The following is a 13,912-nucleotide window of genomic DNA, read 5'->3' on the forward strand; positions in this document are numbered from 1 at the left end:
TCGTCGGGCGGGGGGGGGGAATCCTATTTTTTTTTTTTTTTGCAGTGGGGTGTGGGGTGAGTGCATCCTCTCTGGCCCTTGTTTCTATCTGTGGAGCAGGGGGCTGGGACATGATCCCTGATACCAGGGCCAGGCAGATCCTGTAAGATAAGGCCCCTGAAAGGTTCTTTCCCCTCTCAGTTCACAGGGCAGTGCCCCTGTCGGGAAGGGTTTAGTGGCCTCAAGTGCAGTGCTGCCGCACTCATCCGCCAGTGTCCAGACCGGACCTATGGAGATGTGGCCACAGGATGCCGAGGTGGGAGCTAACTGCATGGTGAGACAAGCTTGTGGTGGGGTCACCCAGGTCTGTGAGGTGGTTGGACATCCTGCATTGTTAGGTGTGGTGTGAACCTGGGCAGCCCGGTGAGTGCCACACTCCTGCCACTGCTTGTCCTCCTTGCCCTTGAGTGAGGCTAACCAGAGGCGGCCCCCACGTCCACACCTCAGGAGGGTTGTCTTGCTCCCACTTCCCTTAGAACAGGCATTTGGAGAAGCAGGAGCAGGGAGGGGAGGTTGCTTCTTCTCTCTGCATCATTGGAGAAAGCAAGCCCTGAGGGGGGAAGGGTGTCATTCCCAGAGTCGGCTTGATGTAGTGACAAGAGCACAGGACAGGAGTGTCCAGACCCGGTGCTGGCCTTAGTTCTGCCTCCCTGGTGACTGAGTGAGCCACTCTCCTCTGCACTCAGTTTCCTCATCGGAGGGAGGAGGCTTGTTAGCTCCTGTGCCTGAGCTGCCTCATCTATAAAAGTGGGAAGTACAAGGGGGGCACACCCAGCCTGTGTTTCTGTTCTAAGGAACAGTACGTGGCATCTGGGGGCTTTTGAGTAAGTTTTGCCTTTTTTCTAGCCACTGTGGACTGTTATTCTAAGTCACACAGGCGGTCCGTCAGGTCAGACCTCCTCTGTAGGTCTCTCTCCCCCCATCGCCTTTCTCTCCCTGACCCCAGTCTCTGACTGCCTTTTCTCCTGGCCCTAGCCTGTGACTGTGACTTCCGAGGAACAGAGAATCTGGGCTGTGACAAGGCCTCGGGCCGCTGTCTCTGCCGCCCTGGCTTGACCGGGCGTCGCTGTGACCAGTGCCAGCGAGGTTACTGTGACCGCTACCCCGTGTGCGTGGCCTGCCACCCATGCTTCCAGACCTACGACTCAGACCTCAAGGAGCAGGCTCGGCGCCTCCACAGTCTCCGCAATGCCACTGCTGGCTTGCGGCCGGGGCCAGGCCTGGATGACCGTGGCCTGGCTTCCCGGGTGCGGGATGCCAAGGCCAAGATTGAGCAGATCCAGGCAATTTTGGGCAGTGCCTTGGTCACAGAGCAGGATGTGGCCCAGGTGGCCAATGCCGTCTTCTCTATCAGGTATCACTGTCCCTGCACAGCACTTGGAGAATTAAGCCACATAGGTTCACATAAGGGACACGCTGGTCTTTCCTTACCTTTTTACAGCCCTTTATAGTTTACACAACATTTTCACGTGCACCCACTCTCAACTACTGTGACAGTCCTGTGAGGATAGCGTGGTGGCTGTTATTACTTCTGTTTTACAGGTGAGGAGACAGGCATTGATAAATGATGTCATAGCCACGTGGCCACTGAGGGGCAGGGCTGGACTCAGAGCACAGGCAAGGAGCCCAAGCCCAGGACTCTTTCAAGTGCTTGGCGCTGCCTGTAGGAGAGAGTCAGCTCTGGATTAGTCACCCTGGTGGAGGGCATCCTAGAGGCAGGGGTGCTAAATAGAGATCCCAACTTGCTTTTGGAATGGAAGCCATCCCACCCACACCCCCCTCCCACCAGCAGAGGTGACTTCTCAGTGAGATTTGGTTCTGTAAGATTCTATAATTAGTTTATATTTCCTGAGCACCAGTGGACTGGTGGTACACAGAGATGTCCAGGCAGCAGGGAAAAGGTAGCCCAAGAGGACTGAAGGCTGAGCCTCTTTTACTCATGGAGGTGCTGAGCTTCTTCAGGGGCCTGAGCAGAGGAGCTAGAGCAAATGTTGGCAGTCATTTGTTCATTCACTCCACAGATTTAAAAACCCCTGGTGTGATCCAGGCATTACACAAGGTGTGAGGGACTTCACAGTTCACAGGACATGGTCTTCACCCCCCAGAGGCTCTTGTGCAGCTGGTTGACGTGCCAACAGTGAAGAATAGTCATGTGGACATGTGATAAGAAGCTAAAGCTCCCCTAACGGGTGGCTGTGGCAGGCTTTACAGGGGAGGTGCCATCTGACCTCAGTTTCTAAACTGTGTAGTATGTCCATAGGGGTTCAGAAGGCTGGCAATGCAGGTGTGGAGGGTGGAATGGTGTTCTATGGCCGAGCAAAGTCTGAGGTGGAGGATGTGACACTTGTGGGAGGGAGTTGAGATGGGTGGTCAGACAGAGGGCATGGGGAGAGAGGACCCTGAGAGCCCCATGGCTGGGTGCATCATGAGCCCCCTTCATGTGGGCATGTCCAGCCAGAAGGCGATGGGTTTGCAGCTCAGTGGGGTGGTGTGTGCCCCAGAGGAGCAGTTTGGGAGCCATAGCTCAAGTCAGACAGTAAGAGGCCAGGAGGAGAGGGACAGGGTAGCACAGGCAGAGAACTATGGGAGGGGGAGGAGAATGGAGAATACTAAGGCCAGAGAAGTCAAGGAAGGAGAGCATTTAACAGTCCACCTGCAGAGGGATGGAGCAAGACTGTGTCCCTGCCTCGGCTGATCCCCAACCTCTGCCCAGAAGAATTGTCTTCAGCTGGTGGATTCTCCCTTCTGTTGCTTTGCTGAGGACAACTGCCCTGTGCAGCCTGTTTCTTCTGACTCAGTGGCAGCTTTACCAAGAGGAGGTTGATTCTGGCAAGCCAAACCCCCTCCTACATGTTAGCCCATACTCTTCTCCCATTCTAGGCGGACTCTCCAGGACCTGCAGTTGGATCTTCCCCTGCTGGAGGAGATGTTGTCCCTCCCAGGAGACTTGGACAGTCTGGACAGAAGCTTCAATCACCTCCTTGTTATGTATCAGAACAAGAGGGAACAGTTTGAAAAAATAAGCAATGTTGATCTTTCAGGTGAGAAGAGAGGGACCCAGACAACCCGCCTCTCCCCATCTGCTCCTTCCCATCTCTCCAGGCCTCCTGTGCCATGGACAGCTCTCTCCCCTCCCCTCGTTCCACAGGAGCCTTCCGGATGCTGACCGCAGCCTATGAGCGGTCATCGCAGGCCGCTCGGCAGATCTCGGACAGCTCCAGCTTGCTGCACCGGCTTAGGGAGGACCGCAGACGAGCAGAGGGGCTGGACAGGCTGGTGGGAAGAGGTGAAGGTGATGGTAGCCCCGATCTGGCATCCCTGCAGCTGGAGATGGCCTCCTTGCCTGATCTGACACCTACCATCAATAAGGTGACTTAGGGAATGGGAGTCCCTCTTCTTGGAACCTCCACCCTAGCTTATCACACAGGGACTACTGCCACATCCCCACATTTCCCATTAGGGCAAACCTGCCCCAGTGAGAACCTGCTCACCCATCCTGACCCTCGTGCCCCTCACTGTGTATTCAGATGTTGCCAAGGAAACACGTTTCTGATGCCGGTTGTCATGGGGATGTCTGACTGTTTCCTGGTGTGGGGTGGGGGTGGTCGTTGAGAAGCCTCTTTGACACCCCCATCTCTCCACAGCTCTGTGGCGGCTCCAGGCAGACGGCTTGCACCCCAGGAGCGTGTCCTGGTGAACTGTGTCCCCGGGATAATGGCACTCTCTGTGGCTCCCACTGCAGGGGTGCCCGCCCCAGGGCTGGAGGGGCCTTCCGGATGGCGGGGCAGGTGGCTGAGCAGCTCCGCGGTTTCAACTCCCAGCTCCAGCAGACCAGGCAGATGGTAGGTGCAGCAGGAGGGAGGTGGGCACAGGTAGGAGGGGGCAGAGAGGAAGGAGCTCTGCAGGCAATCCAGAACTTTCTTTCTCCTTTTCCTTTTCCTTTTTTTTTTTTTTTTTGGTACTGGGGATTGAACCCAGGGGCACTTAAACACTAAGTCACATCCCCAGCCCTTTTTTATATTTTGTTTAGAGACATGGTCTCACTAAGCTGCTTTAGGGCCAGAATTCCCATTTTAAAGTCAGAGACTAAAGCCCAGAAGTATTAGGTGATTGTGTTAAGGTTCCACAGCAAACATGACATAGGGTTGGAATCAATGTTTTTGAGTTTTATTTATTTATTTTTTAAACCAAATTGTGTCTTCTGGGGACAAACTTGATTGGTTACAGATGCTTTGTAAGTAGGTCCCGAGGTCGAGGATGATTCATGGAATCCTTGGGGACTGCTGAGAGGCTCCATGGAGTCCTGGCCCCTTCTAACACATGGTGTGTCAACAGATTAGGGCAGCTGAGGAAGCTGCCTCGCAGGTCCAATCAGATGCTCAGCGCCTGAAGACCCAGGTGAGCACCAGTCACTCCCAGATGGAGGAAGACATTGGACGCACGCGGTTCCTCATCCAGCAGGTCCGGGACTTCCTCACGGGTGAGCTGGCTTCAGTCTCCCCTCAGCTGGTGTCCAGCTCCTGCCTCTCCCTCATTCCCAATCTTATTCAACAATCCCCGGTCTCCCTCCCTGCCTCCATGGCCTCCAGCACCCTGGCCCAAGTCCCTGTCACTCATCTGGCCTCTCCAGTGACTTCTCTGCCTGCTCCCTGTGTGTGATCCATTCCCAATAGCATGGTCTGAGACACCTTTGAAAAATATTTCAGATGGCTTCCCACTCTTGCTTTAAATCCTTCAAAGGCTTCACCTTGTTCCTTGATAAACTCCCAGCTCCTCTCTTGACTCACAAGGTCTGGCTCTTGTCCATCTCCTGGATGTGACCTTGTGCTCCTCCTTCCTTCACTCACTGGATACCCTTTTCTCTTTGCCTTCCTGGGATGCTCTTTCCAAGGTGGCTGCTTCTCATCCTCCAGGTCTCAGTTTCAGCATCATCTCTGCAGAGGAGCCTTCCCTGACCACCCTGCCTGTGGTCAGCCCCCTGCTCCCCATTCCCCATACCTTCACCCTGCTATTTAGGCTCTGTTTATGAAGTTCATTTGTCTGTAAATATGTCATGTGTCTCCCCACTAGAAGACTGCAGACTACAAAAGGGCAGGGATGGTTGGCTATCTGGTCTATGGCTGTATCACCACAACTACCATAAGGCTAGACACAGAATGCACCCAAACTGATGAACGTGGTCTCTTCCCTGCTGTCCTGGAGAGTGGGACAGGGCTGTGCAATGGAAAGATCCTTGGACAGGACTCAGGAGACTTGTGTGACTTTGGAAATGTTGCTTTTTCTCTTTGCCCCATCTTTCGCTTGCAAATGGGAATGGTAGTATTTCACAAGTTTATTCTGAGGATCAAATAACTGATGTAAAATGTGCTTTGAAAAATTAAAGGTGCCTCCGGAATGTGAGTTGATATTATTAGATTTCTGGTCCCTGCCAGGAAATTTGCTGGCTGGGAGCCCAGTTAATATGAGCTGAGAGTTTGGTGTAATGACAGTGGCTCTTCTTGCTACTATTGCAGTGTTTTTGCCCCAAATAGGCCACAGCTCTCTCCTGAGTGCAGATGGCAGGTCAGAGAGAGGCAGGAAGGATCCTCAGAAATCCTATGACTTGCTTGAGGCCATAAGGCCCACTGGGGGGAAATGTTACTAGGGACGCAGGGAGATGGTACCCAGCAAAGAAGCATGAAGGGGCAGGCCAAGGTTTGGGGCTCAGACTCACAAATAAGGGAAACTTGCCCTTATGTAGGCTAAGAGGCCACTCATCTTGAATTAACCATGGCCAGGACCCAAGCCCAAGAGGTGGATGGAGCTGGAATTCCCAGGCTGGCATAAGCAGGCAGGGAACAACCAGTCCCTTTTTGTCCTCTCAGTTATGCTGTGTCTCAGGTCAAGTCCTACGATGGGTCCAGAGGCAGAGAGAAGGAAAATTCTCACACTTTTCAAAGCAGTGGGTTCTAGCTTCAGAGAACTCTTGCAGGAGGCGGGTGCTAGCTGCTGTTGGTATACAGAGTACCAGCATGGGAGGGAGAGTGGCAGGTCTATGGAGGAGGGAGATGACATCATTTTTCTTCACTAGTTCTTCAAATGGAATTGAAAAAATTAATAGGTAGAGTTCATTCCTAAGTACCGGGTACCGTTCTAAGGGCTTTGCATCGATTATATTATTTAATTCTAGCTACATGAGCTAAGTACTATTATTACTTTATTTTGCATATAATGAATCTAGGCACAGAGAGGTTATGCAACCTGTCTAGGAACATCCAACTTGGAGGTGGTGTGGGTAGGATTCAAGCCCATTGTTCTCGCTCAGTTGTGCACATCTACATTGTTGCATTATGGGATGGACATACACACTCACTTTCGCTTTTGTTAATGTTTTCCCTCTCTCTGGATTGTTTACCTTCCCTTGTCTCCCCTTATCTGGATAATTCCTGCTCATCCTCTAAGAGTTCTCTCAGGAAGGAACTCCAGTCTCCAAAAAGCCTCCCTGGACCTCTAGCCTGGGTGAGGCACACCTTCGGTGGCCATCCTGGCACCTCTACCCTCATTGGTTTTGCTTCCTTAATTATCAACATGTCTCTCCCACTAGATCCCAAGCTCCATAAAGGCAGGGACTAAGGCTAATTTGATCTGCAGTCTCAACTCCTTATGTGCTGTTGCGCAGAACAGGAAATATCGACTAGGGCCCACTCCAAGCCTCAGAAGGCCAGGAACTGAGTGTGGTGCAGCTGCAGCCTGGGTGAAGTTTTGCAGAATACGTGAGGCACCAGAACTGGGAGGGGCTATGTTCAGCGAGGGAGGCTTTGCTGGGAGGATGAGGATTAAGCCTTATTTGGAGAGGACTCTGGGTTAGAGGAGAGGTTGATATCAATATGGGCAGGGTCCTTGTGCAGCTTGCAATGGAATAAATCCAGTTAAACCCAACTACAGTTATGCCTTGGGCTCCTATGTCAAGCTGCTGCAGGCTGGCCCTAGGGACATGGCAGTGAATAGGACTAGCTTCCACCTTCCAGGAATGTCCTTCCACCTGGCGTGAGAGGGGTCTGGGGAAGAGACTCGTGTAGCCAGTGGTGAGGAAACCTGGCAGGCATGGAGCAAGGCTGGGCCCAGGGCCACAGAAGAGTTCAGGCCCAGGCCAAACCTTCTGGTGGGTGGGGCCTCCTGGACACTTCCATTCAGGTAAAATCTTAAAAGCTAATAGGAAGATGTCATCTCTGTACTTCTGACCTCACTCTCTGACTCAGAGTTGGTTAAAAACTCTTGCTAATTGTCACATCACAGCTTCAGAATGTGGACCCATAGTCCTATTTCCGAGATTAGGAAACTGAGCACAGAGAAGTCACGTGACTTGTTGTGAGGTTGTGAGGTTGCTTGAATGGATAATGGGAAGCCTAGATCTGGAAGTCATTCATCTACCCCCCAAACATCAAGGACCTCCAAGTGCAGGCACTGTGCCAGGGTCTGGGGAAAGAGCTGTGGGCAAAAGCCAGTCCCTGTTCTCATGGAGCTTACCTTTTCTTGGGTGGAGAGACAAAAACCAGGTAATGAGTTCAGCATTTGCACATGGGTGGTAAGCACTGGAGAGGAAGATAAGGCAGAAAAAGAGGATGAGAAGTCTGGCTCTAGTGTGGATGGAGGTCCACGACTGGCTTCTGAGAAGGTGACATTCCAGCAAAGAGTGCTAATCCTTATTTGCCTTTGAGCACTTCTTTGGGAGGGGGGCTGGGAAGCAGTCTCATGGCCAAGGAAGCAGCTCCAGTCCCTGACTGCTCCCCTCAGTTTGGGGCTGATTGCAGCAGACATTGCTCAGTACCAGCTGTCGGGCGCACCAGCTCCTCCTCCTCCCAGCCCGCAGCTTCCTGTGGCACCAGACACTTAGTTGCCACAGCTGTGCTGACACGCCTCCTCCCCACAGCACAGAACACAGGACAATCATCCTACAGCATCTCTGGAAATTCCTAGAGAATGGGCGCCTGAGTTTGCTTGAGAGTGGGCAGTATTTCTCTGGGGGGCCACATCAGAAGGGCCACAGAGGCATTGTCTGTGGTGCTGTTTAAGAGGCTGCTATCCTTGAGTGGCCTCCCCAGTCTGATGGATGGCTGTCTTCCAGACCCTGATATGGATGCAGCCACCATCCAGGAGGTCAGCGAGGCTGTGCTGGCTCTGTGGCTGCCCACGGACTCGGCTACAGTCCTGCGGAAGATGAACGAGATCCAGGCCATCGCAGCCAGGCTCCCCAACGTGGACCTGGTGCTGTCTCAGACCAAGCAGGACATTACGCGGGCCCGCAGGCTCCAGACTGAGGCTGAGCAGGCCAGGTAGGGCCTTGGGCCCTGAGTTTCTCCCTACCCAGGATTGGGCTAATGTTTTGTCCCTCAACCCTGTTTCTGAAAGAGAGGAACAAAGGGCTAGGACACGGGGGTGGGGCGTGCTGCCTACTGTGGTCAAATGACATGAAAAGTCCAGGTTTCACTTCACTTACTGGATCCTGTCTTCCATAAAAGAAATGGCAGAGAAGATGTCTTAGGTATAACACACATCACTATCCCTTCTTGGTGGGGTCCCAGGAGGGAAGAGCTACGGAGCTAGTATTGTCCCTGCTCTTTGTCTCAGCTGGAAAGGGTGTTCTCTCAGGCTGGTGCATGAGTTAAACTACACATTTATCATTCACTGTTCACTCCTTCTCTCTCTGCTCTTCCTTCCTGTTCCTTAGGAGCCGAGCTCATGCAGTGGAAGGCCAGGTAGAGGATGTGGTTGGGAACCTGCGGCAGGGCACGGTGGCATTGCAGGAGGCCCAGGACACCATGCAAGGCACCAGCCGCTCCCTTAAACTTATCCAGGACAGGGTTGCTGAGGTGAGGCCTTATAGATTCTTCTCCCCCATTTTAGAATGAATAGACAGATTTAGGCATAAGGTATAGAAGATGCTAGTAAGTGACCTTGTTGACCAAGCTGGAGGTCTTGAGAAGGCTGGTTTACAAGCCTCAAGTCTGGTTTTGAGCTCTTGGCCAGGATGCAAAAAAAAAGCAGGGGTAGACCCTAAGGCAGGGGTGGGGTTGGCTGAGCTGGAGAAGGAGGAGGCCTGGATATCATGGACAGGCAGGGGCTTAGGGAGAACCACTGGGATGTCCTGGTTGAACAGACTTTTCCCTGTCTGTAAAGTGGGAGAAAGGATGGTAGAAGCAGGCTTCTGGCTGCCTGTAAGAGTCACTACAAACTTTCAGATTTTCTCTCTTTTTCCACAAAGGTTCAGCAGGTCCTGGGACCAGCAGAAAGGCTGGTGATGGGCATGAGGGAGCAGCTGGGTGACTTCCGAGCACGGATGGAGGAGCTCCACCGCCAGGCCCGGCGGCAGAGGGCACAGGCAGCCCAGGCCCAGCAGCTTGCAGAGGGTGCCAGCCAGCGGGCACTGAGTGCCCAGGAGGTACAGAGAGGGCAAGTTAGCCCAACAAAACATAGCCAGTGAAGGGCTTCAGGATTAACTCAAATTTAGCCTCCACTGCCTTTGTGTAACTGGTTTGGGGATGCTGAAGATGATCCAGTCCAGTTGAGACATCTGGAGCTGTCTACAGATGAGGCGGTCACTCGCCCCTGCCCAAAGCTCATCTATAAAGCAGGTTTCTTACTGTGTTATCTGGAGCTTGTCTCCTTAATCCCTGGACTGGGCACTCAGCTTAGACCAATGATCTGGGCTCCATCCCTATCAGAATTAGACCAGAGAAGATTGAAGAGCTTCTCCCAGTGTCTGAAGTATGCCACCTGCTTCTCCCAAGGTTGGGAATGTTGGCATGCGCAATCCTGGGATGTGACCAAGTTGCCAAATATGCTTTTAAATGACACCTTAATATGAACCTATGATTATGTGTTTGGCATTATGCTTAAAGTGAGATGGGTGGGGGGTGACAGGAGCGAGAGATGGAGGGAGGGGAATGCAAAATTTTAAGACATAATCTGGGGCACAGTGGTTTTATAGGTGAAAGATGTGCATGGGGGATAGTAGGAGGCACCTCATCATTGTGTGTTGATTCAGGTGATGTCAAGTGCTTTAGCTACAGCACTTTTGGACTGATGATGGTGATACTGAGGTGGTTCTACTTTTTTTAGGACTTTGAGAGAATAAAGCAAAAGTATGCTGGGTTGAAGGACCGTTTGAGTCGGAGTCCCATGCTGGGAGAGCAGGGCAGTCGGATCCTGACTGTCAAGACAGAGGCAGAGGAACTGTTTGAGGAGACCATGGAGATGATGGACAGGATGCAAGGTGAGGGGCATGGACTGCTGGGAATCCCTGAAGGCTGATCCCCCACCCAGGGCTGCTGAGGTCTACTCTGGTTGGAGCAGCAGTGCTAAGGGAGTGAGGTCAATCAGGGTTAGCATGTGTGACAGGGCTGTGGGGAATCAGAAGTGCTCACATTGACTTGGCCTGCCCCGAAGAAGCTTGCACTCCAGATGAGGTCATTTTCCCTATCATGTGAACAGTACCCCAAACTGTATGTAATAGCCTGAGGTGGCCTGTGAAAGGGACATGACTAATGAGTTCAAGGAGACCAATTACTTCTGAGAGAAATGTTCAGTGAAGGTGAGAAGGGGGTGAGAAGGAACAAGGCATGTCTTGAGGATGGGACAGGAATCGGCCAACAGGAGAGGAGGTTGACCAGGACCTGTGGGAGAAACATAGAACAGCTCCATGTGGCTGGCCTCCAACCCAGATGAAGAGGGTAGACTTGGCCCTGCATGTGGCAGGGAACAATCCAAAGGTTCTGAATATGGCAGAGACATCATGATAATAGCTTTTAAAATGGTTCTGAGCTTTCCTCATAAAGAGGAATTAGGAATCTAGAAGCCACTCATTCTCTAAGTTGTGATGGTGGGTGGCATCACTGGGCTGGTGTGTTCAGTAAATGCTGCATAGTTTCTCTGAATTTTGGCAAAATCCTCAGTGGGTAGCTAAGTGGACACCATAGAGAAGGTTGGATTGGTGGGTTCATAATGAAGAAATGGGAGGCTGTGGCCACCCACCCATAAAGGGCAAGGAGCTGAACTCGAGGAAGGAACCAGAGCCTGGGTCAGTGCTTTTCCTGGCCTTGCCCATCAATGCTCTGTATGAAGATAAAGAATTTGTTTGTCAAATCTGTGTATGACAGAGAGTTAATACACCAGGCAATTGCAAATGATGAAAAAGATGGGATGAAACCAACAGGATGAAATTAACAAAGGATAAACCTTCCCTCTGGCCTTTGTGGGCCTAGACCACAAGTACAGCTCGGGAGAGACTGGCTTCTCAGTGGCTCATGTCACAAATTGTTACTCACCTGAGAAAGACCCAAGAGTTCTGTGTAACTGCAGGCTTGTTTTGAAGCAGCAATGTCTTGCTATTACTGAGAGCTAATAAACACAAAGCAGCCAAAGTAAGGGGGATCAGTAAATGCTTAGGGGTGATATTCAAATTATTTAGCAACTGGTGCAGCACATACCCACCAACTAGAATAGTTTCAGGTCATAGCATTGGAATGGACATTTACCTACTTGAAAGAATTTACTTTAATTGGAAGATAATGGTGAGGATTATGCATGAAGGAGGCCTCTGGAAATGGGGCCTTGAAATGGAACAGCAGTAATATAACCACCACTATGGATGTATTTCAAGATTTGATCAACCTGTAGGCCCATGTGGATGTTCACCGGCTGACACTGTCTTATGTTCTCCTTCATAAGGGATATTGACAAACCTGCACACATCAGGAAGAGAGTGACTGGGGTCACTGGGGACAGAGGGAGGGACCCAGCAATTGTACCAGATGAGGAATGGAGACCTTTAACCTGGAGAAAACGAAGCCTCAGAAATGTGTGGGACTTCCATGTGGGAGCAGAGCAGATATATTCCTAAATACCCAGGAGACAGTCTTGGGACAATTGGGTGGAAGCAAGAAGTGGTTAGATTTTAGTTGCCTGAGAAGAGGACTTAGCAAATAATCAGAGCTGCCTAAAGTTGGAGCCTTGTAAGGTAGTTGTGCTCCCTCCCTATTTTTGGTGAAATATAGGCTAGGGGAATGTGGTACAGGGGACTCCTGCCTAGGGGACACAGGCCAGTCTGGGTCATTTTTCAGTGTTCTTCAAGCCTTCACATATCATCAGAAGGGACCAGGATGGGGGTGGGGTAGGAAGAACTAGATTAATCTGGGGGAACATTTTGGCGGGGAGAGTGGGCAAGTGTCAAGATGCCTACTTAAGTGTTACTGGTAGGATGGCCCCTGTCCGGGTCCAACAGCATTGGGCTGCTAATTTTGGTATCAGTATCCTTGCCCCCATCAGCCTGGTACAACTGAGAGAGCCTAGAGAAGACAAGAGGGGTGAGGGGTTAGGGGATAATCAGAATTGGGGGTCTCCAGGACTGGAGAGAGGGGAGAGGCTTCAGTGACCACCACCTGGAGGCCAGCCTCTGCCGAATTGGTTCTTCTGCCCATGCTGCCTCCAGGCAGGGGGAGGAAGGGGAAGGGATGGGAGTCTTTGGGTATCTCACCATCCACTCCTCCTCCCCACACTGTTCCATCTGCCTCAGACATGGAGTCGGAGCTGCTGCAGGGGAGCCAGGCCATCATGCTGCGCTCAGCAGACCTGACAGGACTGGAGAAGCGCGTGGAGCAGATCCGCGACCACATCAATGGGCGTGTGCTCTATTATGCCACCTGCAAATGATCTCCAGCTCCCTTTGCTTCTGGGGAGGGGGCAGATCGGGTGGAATATTTTCTGACTCCAGGAGACTTGGATGCCACCTGTGGCACACCTGGACCACCCAGGTGGGCAGCAGGAAGAGCCTGCACTGATGGGACAGCTATATTTGTGGATAGAGGTGGTATAGGTGGGTCTGTCATCATGCCTGGAAACTCCCAAGTGGAGAGACCCAAACTGGGCAATGTCTCTGTCCTTGTCCTCTGTTGTGACTGAATCCTGGACCAACACAAAAATGTAATGAAAAAAGATGTGAAAATGAAAAGTCCAATAAAAATCTTTGGAAAGGAACTAGAAGCTCAGGGAGGGAAAATGATCTGTCTTCCCATTCAATAAACTTTTGTCATTTATTTCTGACTCTCATTGGAGTTCCTATGAGCTCAAGATCATTGAGCTGCCCTACTTGCTCAGTCTAGCTTGCTCATCACCTGTACCTAGGGAGACTAGGCCCTTTTGCTTCAGGACCAGATAGACCTCAACCTTGGGAGGCCAGAGGAACAGTTCCCACCTTTGAACAGCAATCCAGCTTCTAGTTATAGATGTGGAAATAGAAACTCAGAGCCGGAAGTAATATGGCCAGATTCACACAGCTCTCAAGAGGTAGGACTTACATTAGGATCTATGTCTCTAGGGATCTCAAAGAGATCTCAAAGAGTATGTGCCCTGTGTGTGTGTGTGTGTGTGTGTGCAGTGCACACATGCACACATGTGCACATGTGCAAATATGGAATGGCATGAATATTTGTGTGCTAACCACAGCCTAGGTACAGTGCTAGGCATCTTATCTACATTAACTTCTTGATCATTATTAATCATTTTATTTATTTATTGAACACTGTGTTGGACACATTTGCATTATCTCATGATGTAGGTGGCACTGTTATTCCCATCAGACAAATGAGAAAACCAAGGCACAAAGGCAAGGAACTCACCCAAGTTCACAGAAATGGCAGAGGAGGGCATAGCTGGGCCTCAAACTCATGTTCTTCTAATACAGCCATTAAGAGAATGGACACTGGAGCCAGGCTCTGCAGAACCTGCTCCTGTTGTTGTGAATGGGGTAGCTCATGTTTGTTACTAGGTGCCCGGCACACTGCCGGCTCCTGATACACACCAGCCCTGATTGCTCCTTCCGACCTGACCTGCAGCTGTC

The 13,912-nt window shown here is 51.4% G+C and overlaps 1 protein-coding gene across 5 annotated transcripts in view; it reads left to right on the forward strand.

The window, feature by feature from the left end:
• Lamb3 (laminin subunit beta 3) overlaps positions 1–13,109 on the forward strand; it is a 43,268-nt gene extending 30,159 nt beyond the window's left edge. For all 5 annotated transcript variants that reach the window (XM_048809455.1, XM_048809454.1, XM_048809456.1 and 2 more), the window contains exons 15-25: positions 181–295; positions 1,015–1,393; positions 2,920–3,080; positions 3,188–3,408; positions 3,684–3,881; positions 4,375–4,519; positions 8,144–8,351; positions 8,747–8,888; positions 9,281–9,457; positions 10,138–10,291; positions 12,590–13,109. In XM_048809455.1, the coding sequence (XP_048665412.1) occupies positions 181–295; positions 1,015–1,393; positions 2,920–3,080; positions 3,188–3,408; positions 3,684–3,881; positions 4,375–4,519; positions 8,144–8,351; positions 8,747–8,888; positions 9,281–9,457; positions 10,138–10,291; positions 12,590–12,726 (2,037 nt within the window). In that variant the 3' untranslated portion in view covers positions 12,727–13,109. The remainder of the gene's footprint in view (positions 1–180; positions 296–1,014; positions 1,394–2,919; positions 3,081–3,187; positions 3,409–3,683; positions 3,882–4,374; positions 4,520–8,143; positions 8,352–8,746; positions 8,889–9,280; positions 9,458–10,137; positions 10,292–12,589) is intronic.
• Positions 13,110–13,912: the final 803 nt, after the last annotated feature.

The sequence above is a fragment of the Marmota marmota genome, unplaced genomic scaffold (assembly GCF_001458135.2).
Source record: "Marmota marmota marmota unplaced genomic scaffold, marMar, whole genome shotgun sequence".
NCBI classification, from domain to species: Eukaryota; Metazoa; Chordata; class Mammalia; order Rodentia; family Sciuridae; genus Marmota; species Marmota marmota.